This window comes from Fulvia fulva, chromosome 1 (assembly GCF_020509005.1).
Source record: "Fulvia fulva chromosome 1, complete sequence".
Taxonomy (NCBI): Eukaryota; Fungi; Ascomycota; class Dothideomycetes; order Mycosphaerellales; family Mycosphaerellaceae; genus Fulvia; species Fulvia fulva.
In genome coordinates this window covers 3,708,849-3,716,506 of record NC_063012.1, presented here as the reverse complement: position 1 = coordinate 3,716,506, position 7,658 = coordinate 3,708,849, and the positions used below count along the sequence as shown (strand labels likewise).

General features: G+C 54.4%; 2 protein-coding genes across 2 annotated transcripts; both read left to right on the top strand.

Moving 5' to 3' along the window:
• Nucleotides 1–608: 608 nt before the first annotated feature.
• CLAFUR5_00775 (Paxillin-like protein 1) lies at nucleotides 609–3,017 on the top strand (the record flags this gene model as incomplete). The annotated part of the gene is made up of 1 exon (XM_047899923.1): nucleotides 609–3,017. The coding sequence occupies one exon, from the start codon at nucleotides 609–611 to the stop codon at nucleotides 3,015–3,017; it is 2,409 nt and encodes an 802-aa protein (XP_047757376.1).
• Nucleotides 3,018–5,833: 2,816 nt separating this feature from the next.
• On the top strand, nucleotides 5,834–6,949 carry CLAFUR5_00774 (Guanine nucleotide-binding protein subunit alpha; the record flags this gene model as incomplete). The annotated part of the gene is made up of 2 exons (XM_047899922.1): nucleotides 5,834–6,759; nucleotides 6,814–6,949. The coding sequence occupies 2 exons, from the start codon at nucleotides 5,834–5,836 to the stop codon at nucleotides 6,947–6,949; spliced, it is 1,062 nt and encodes a 353-aa protein (XP_047757375.1).
• Nucleotides 6,950–7,658: the final 709 nt, after the last annotated feature.

The window sequence follows — 7,658 nt, the reverse complement described above, 5'->3', positions numbered from 1 at the left end:
AGTGCACTGGCGCGGATCCACCCAATTGAAGATATCGTCCCCTCCATCAAAAGACAAAAGAGTGGAAGCGCCGTGCTTGGGCGACCGTCACCAGACGAAAGGCGCCCGGTGATCGTTGGGAGCATCCTCCCGTCAAGCGCAGGATAGCCTCTCGGGTCACAATACAGGGTGTTTCGTGCATGTGTGGATAGTGTCTTTAGTGCTAACTCACTGTATGGCCAGTCGGCAGTACAGAATGGGCGAAAGAAGGGGGACACTATCCACGTATGCAGTTGACACCCTGTAGACTTCCTGTCTGCGATCTGTTGCGGTTGTTTCGATCCTTTCACATCTGGCTGTGCTTCTTGCAATTGAAATCTGCACTTCGACTACCGCGATCCGGATACTGTAGACTCTCCACAGCATCAACATCGACGCCGAGCATCACGACCCATTCCCAACTTCAGAAAGCACTGGATAGCCATACTGGGGCCCCGTAGGCTAAATCCGAACGTACCAGCATCAATTTTCCGTGTGGACAGCGATTGCATGCAAGAAGAAGGCCAGTCACACAAGATATAGGAGTGACCAAGAAAGCTTGATGGTTTTCTGGACGGGGCAGATCGATCATGTCGCTGGCTGCCGCACTCGCCCAAGATGGCGTGCGGCCAGTCAGCTTTCTACCATCCATCAAATGCTCTGATTGCGGCAATGAGATCCAGATCGACGAGATGGGGGACCATGTGTGTCCACCTACAACGACGAGGCCGCCAGTGCTGACCAGCGCAATAAATCCCTTCACCTTGCGGCAAATGAATGCAAGAGGACAGCAAGTGGCAGCTATGCCTTCACCGCAATCACACTCCTCGATACCGCAAATCAATGGCACGGCTTTCGACACTGCGGCACATGCTCCAGAGCAGAGATCGCAGCGAATGCCACTACCGAGGATCAACTCCGACGACGCAGCGAACAAGCCGTTCCTGGCTCCCAGACCAGCTCCGTTCGAGCCTCCTCTGTCTCCTACTCTAAGTAGCCGCTCCGGAAGCAGTAGTGTGGGCAGGTCTGGATACCAGCGAAGCAACACGAGTCCTGCGTCTCGTCCGTTTGATTTTCGTCCTCCAAGCCCTGAGCTTTCTGCGAATCTAGATTGTGCCTTTCCGCCATTTCCCACCTCTGCAGGAACCGAAAGGCGACCCTCCACCAGTCACAGTAACCATGGACGAAAGACCCCGACCGGCAGTGATCGCGCACCATCACGGGGAGCCTCGCGTTTGGATCATGTTATGTCGGCGGAACCGGAATCTTTCGATATGCCGCCCAAGAGCCCCTACATTGGTGGCACTAATGCGAATGTGTTACAAAGACTGGACACCTTGAGGAGTGGTCCTTTTGGCGCGTCGCGCAGGAAGGCCAGTGGGGACGTGAGGACAGATGGAACTCGCAGACCAAGCCTGGCACCGTTGGAGGACAACACACCCGTTACTGCCACCCCCTACGAATCGTCTTCGCCCCATGCAAACGCTATAAATACCGAAAAATTGGTCAATGGGTCGCATAGCCAGAAGAAGGCGGCACCACCACGGCCGGCGCGACCGACTGAGGAAGTCCTTCGACTCAGTTTCCTGGATCAGATGAGTGAAGAGCCAACTAGAATAATGGCACCCTCGCTGGGACCGGATAATGGTCAAGATTCCGACGGTTTTCGTAGTCAGACCTACCCTCCGCAAATGAGCGCGGGCGAGCATGAAACACAGGGTAGTGCTCTTGCAAGAATGCACAGCGAACCTCAGCTTCACGCGGTTGGCCGCAGGCCTTCGCTCGGGGGGATCGCGAATTGTGAACATCTTGATTCATCACGAGCCGGTGGACGGGACGTGCCTCCGCTGCCTCAAGCAGTGCTGAGTTATCGAGAGAACATGATGCACACTCCGACCGGCTCAAGCTCCTCCGTGACTTCGTCAACGAACTCTCGCACCAACACCAACAGCAGTGGCATCAGTCCCGATGGAAGTGTCGCGAGTAGCCTGGATATGTTCTCCCCTCCGGCGTCTGAGCCACGAAGATATGGTGAGGACGACCGGATGCACGTGCGTGCTTTGAATGTTAGCAGGAGTCCCGAAAAGCCACCACACAGTCACCAGCGAACAATACAGCAGTCTCCGGCACGTAACTTCGCGCGGCCATCACTAGACCAAGATGTGCCACGATACCGTACAGATGCGTCTCTCACGCCCCTGGAATCACCGATGGACCCGGCACTCTCCACTATGCAGAATCGTTCAGGCCACGCCTTCGAGCCCTGGGGATCAGAGCGTGTCGAGCGGGGACCCTCGCCCTCCGATCTTTCTATGCCAAAGCTGCAAGACTATGTTGATTTGACCAAGTCGAGCACGGAGTACGTCCAACGATCTCGTTCTGCCAGCAATCGAAGCTTGACACTGAGGACGCTTGAGCCGCAAAACACCCCGCCCAGTGCACTGCAGCCTCCGCCGACACCCCAAGAACCGCCAGCGCGAAGACAGCACGGAAGACGACCAACCAATGCTAAGGCGATGTGCAGAGGATGTGGTTTCATGATTGAGGGGAAATCCGTCAAAGCTGCAGATGGTCGTCTGACAGGACGATGGCACAAGGCCTGCTTCGTCTGTCGCTCATGTCAACAGCCTTTCATGACTGCGGACTTCTACGTGATGAATAACGAGCCGTATTGTGAGCAACACTACCACGAGAAGAATGGTTCCCTCTGCCATGGCTGCCATCGAGGAATTGAAGGCCAGTATCTGGAAACTTCGAGCTCGACAAGGTTCGGGAGCATTGACAAGAAGTTTCACCCGCGCTGCTTTACCTGTTGCGAATGCCGCATGGTTTTGGCGCAGGACTATTTTGAGATCACAAGCAAGGTCTACTGCGAGAGACATGCTTTGGCTGCAATGCGCGCGCAGGCACGACTGGGTGCAGGCCTGCAACCTCCTGACAGACGGAATCTGATCGCGGAGCGACGAACTACCCGACTCATCAACCCAATGATGGCATGAGTATTGTAAGGTCTACTACATCGACATACCCCTGACGATACCTGTCCAGCAGCATGATGGTCAGCCATCACGACTCTCACAATACACGCCATGACAGCCACTCGATGTTTCATGATGTTTCATGTCTCTCCCCGTGGGAGGCACGGCGTGGCATCTTTTGCATCAAGTCCAACGCGTCTTGGTTGGCGAGCCCCACTTCTGGCCGTTCTGAATATTGTTGATACCCATGGCGAGCAGATGGCATTAGAAATAGAGCGCCCAGCAGAACTTGTCACATATGTAAACCCACGGGTTTCGACAAGCTGACTGGTAGTTACGTTCGTAATGTATAAATGAGGGACTCACCCAGACAAAACACCCATCCCCACATATCCAAAGTGAACGATCAAACCTTCCAAGTGCCACAGGTGTCTGGGAAAGGCGAGGAGATGCAGGGAGCAGACGCCTCTTCGGGCAGTACGTCCGGCTGGCAGCGACGCCTTTTGGACACCTGCATGCTGTGCGGCAGATCCTATGATGCAAGCAGCCTACTTGCAGATGGTTGACATTACACAGTACCGAACGCCTTACGTCGGGTGGGTGCGTATCTCGTATGCAGCAAGAGAGGAGGCGAGAAGCGGTTGGTGTTACTTTGTGCCAGCAAGAAGCTGCAGCTTAGCCAGAGCAGTGATAAGTAAGGGCGGAGGGATGACTTGTGTATGCAGCTATAGCAATGCGAAAAGTTGGCGAGTGGATGCGACAATCGATGGTCGTCCCGGTTACATGTAGCTTCAGTCGCTCACATGGCAAACTCGTCGTCTCCGATTTATACACAGTCTCGGCAGAAGTCATCAGATTCGGCAGTTAAGGTTTGAGGCATCAAGCACAGCCAGCGTTGCGTTGCTGGGATCACGATGGCATATTCATCTCACCATGGCCGTAAAGTTAGCGGCAGCTGCCGAGAGATTGCGTCTTCCAGAAGGATTCTGGTCAAAGCTTAGTGCATTTCTTGCTTGGGTCTGCCGGACACGGCGAATGCACAGCTGATGAGATGAAGAGTCGCTTCAAGACAATGATGCATCATCGTCTTTGATGCCGAGCGGCCAGAACACATGGAGGCTTGTGACGGAGAAACGATTGTTGTACAGTATCACCTAGCACGCAAGTGTCGGCTACGAGTCGCAAGGTGGCACAGATGCTGGCCTCGTCCCAGGTCAACGGGTGTACTCGTCCTGCTTGCAGATCTGCATGCAAGATGTGTGTCAGGTCTAAACAGGAAGCTTGATGAGAGATTGTACGCGGATGCCGGGTGGTGTCGCTGATGCTCAGGGTGCAGCGCTGCAAGAATAAGCTGCGCATGGCCATTGGCTACAAGCCGACTACAACGGACATGGCATCAGGGGCTGGGCATGGGGTGAGGCCGTCTCTCTTTTGGTCTGGCGTAGAGTTGCCCTGCTTTCGCTTTGCCAGCCTTAGCCTGCCTCGACGTCAAGCAAGCCTCAAGCCTGCCCTCGTCCATCACCCAACCCATCACGCAGCGCAGAGACGTTGCACTGCGCAAGCGCTGTCTTTCTGTCTGTCCCGTCGGCTTTGAGACGCTGCTGCATCCGCTCTGGCCACCAATCCCACCTGCACCCACACATTCTCATTCTCGCACCAGGTAGGAGGTAGCACTAGAACTACCTGGGTAGCCCTCACCAAGAGTGTCTGCGTCTGCGAAACTACTGTCGCATCCTCGCCACCAGCACAGCACTCCAACCACACCACGCTGTCGTCACTGCTGCTGCTCGTTTTCTATCTCTCTCCGTCGCGCACCGCTACCGCTACATGTACAGTCCATGTACCCTACCATCACCCTCACTACATAGCGACACACGGCGAATCGGCAGTCACAGCCAAGTGCAGCCGCGGCTGGGTGGCGAGCTTTGACGGGGATCAGAAATAGGGTATCGCAGTAGTGAAGGTTGTTGATCGCTCTCCACCTGCACTCTGCCTCCCGAAACGCAAAGCTGCGAGCCAGCTTTCCTCCAACAAATCACACTCCTCCCTGCCCTCTGCGCCCGCACCAGCACCAAACCGTAGCTGCGACCTCACCTCTCTCCTCCACGCCGTCCACTGCCCAGCGGCACAGTCAACCACACCGCCGCTCCCCACCACCCACACCCACACCCACACCCACACCCAGGGGCCCATTCGCCGGAGCCCATTGCCATTCTTTCCTTCCGGGCGCTCAATCCACGCCGACGCCTACGCCTACGCCTGCCGGCCTCCGCAACCTGCTTACCATCGAAACACCTCGCCGCGACTCCTGGACGGGCTGAGAGCTGAGCAGCGCTCTGTTTCTCTCCGCCGCCTGCCCGCCGCTTTCACACTGGACTGCTCACGAGCATCCGCCTGTAGGTGAGTAAACGTTCGATTATCCCCGCTGCCAAGCTGCCTGCGCCGGTCTGCATCGACCGCGACAACGATCATTGCGCGAAACAAGAAATGTACTTGCACTGCATGCCGACTTGCAGTGGTCACCTGATCGCAGCAGTCGGCGACAGCGTCGCACGAAACAGGTGCCACAGTCACACTGTGTCTGCAAACAATACTGCATCGTGTGCCATTGCTATGTTCATCGCCAACGGCCAGACTGTGCGAAAGACAATCAGAGAAACATTCGTGACTGACTCATTGTACTTCAGAACATCATCGACAAGCGACTTTCCAACGCCTACTATAATACGTACTGCCGACACTAATACGCACTCGTTCGCGTTGTGCCCACCACTCCACAGCCACTGCATCTACAACCTCACGCACAGCGCGGACATCTACACATCAATACCGCTAAGATGGGTTGCGGCCAGAGCTCCGAGTCCAAGGAGGGCAAGCAGCGCAATGAGGAGATTGAGAACCAATTGAAGAGAGACAAGATGAACCTTCGAAACGAGATCAAGATGTTGTTGCTCGGAGCCGGAGAGAGTGGAAAGAGCACAATCCTGAAACAGATGAAGCTGATCCACGAAGGCGGCTACTCGAGAGACGAGCGCGAGAGTTTCCGGGAAATAATCTTTTCCAACACCGTGCAAAGCATGCGCGTCATACTAGAAGCCATGGAGAGCCTGGAGTTGCCATTGGATGACCAACGAGCCGAATATCACGTTCAAACCATCTTCATGCAGCCTGCGCAGATTGAAGGCGACGTGCTTCCACCCGAGGTCGGCCAAGCCATCAAAACGCTGTGGGCTGACGCAGGTGTCCAAGCCGCCTTCCAGCGAAGCAGGGAGTATCAGCTCAACGACAGCGCGAAATACTACTTCGATTCGATCGATACCATTGCCTCGCCCACCTACATCCCATCAGATGCCGATGTGCTCAGGTCGCGTGTCAAGACCACAGGTATCACGGAGACGACTTTTATCATTGGCGACCTGACATACCGTATGTTCGATGTCGGCGGCCAACGATCAGAGCGAAAGAAGTGGATACACTGTTTCGAGAATGTCACCACCATCCTCTTCTTGGTGGCGATATCCGAGTACGACCAGCTGCTCTTCGAAGATGAAACAGTCAACAGAATGCAGGAAGCGTTGACTTTGTTTGATTCCATTTGCAACAGCAGATGGTTCACGAAAACGAGCATCATCCTGTTCCTCAACAAGATCGACAGGTTCAAGGAGAAGCTGCCAGTCTCACCAATGAAGAACTACTTCCCGGATTACGAAGGTGGCCAAGATTACGGAGCTGCGTGCGATTACATCCTGAACCGATTCGTATCGTAAGTTCGACACTCGTGTGCTTCACTTAGTACGCATGCTAATTCTTGACGCAGACTCAACCAACATCCTACGAAGCAAATCTACACCCACTTTACCTGCGCCACGGACACGATGCAAATAAGATTCGTCATGGCCGCAGTAAACGACATCATCATCCAAGAGAACCTACGCATGTGCGGTCTGATATAATCAGGCGGCATCATTCGCGTGGATCTTGCTGGGCAGGTTAGAAATCTTGGGTTCGAAGTCAATGTAGCAATATGGAGGTTGTGGATCGCAACAGCACGCATGTGACCCGCTAGAGAAAGGGACAGAGATGGTGGAGGAAGAAGAAGAAGAAAAAGAAGAAGCAGAGATCGCGAGGATGTTGATGGACGAATTGCTTTTGCAGCTCGACGAACGGCAAAAGCGAGCGATATTATGGATACCACGGATGGCGTTGAACGGCGCACAACCCACCCGATGATATTATACCTGGCTGGCTGGACCTCTTTTTTGAATCAGGCGCCTCTTCTATGATGGGTCCAGATGTACTATGCTCAAGCTTTTGCGACCAGGCGGGAGGCGCTCTTATTGCTATTTCGCCGCGAGATTACCCTAGTCTTTTTCCCTTTGTGTACTGTGGAAGTATGGAGGTAGCTTATTGGGTGAAATGAGAGAAGGAGGCTCTGCTATCATCAGTCCCACTTTCTTTCTCAAGGTCATGATCTGGAGCGACAGCCATCGGTTGGGCGATCATTCGCCGCAGTGCTTGCTTATCCATATGTGAGACTCGGTGACGAGGTCTGCTCCTCTGCGACGAATACTGACGGCAGACTCTGGTCTGCTTAGCTTATCCATCACACGAGCGAGAGAAATCATCAGGATCAACGCCTTGAACTCGCACGCAAGTCGATCT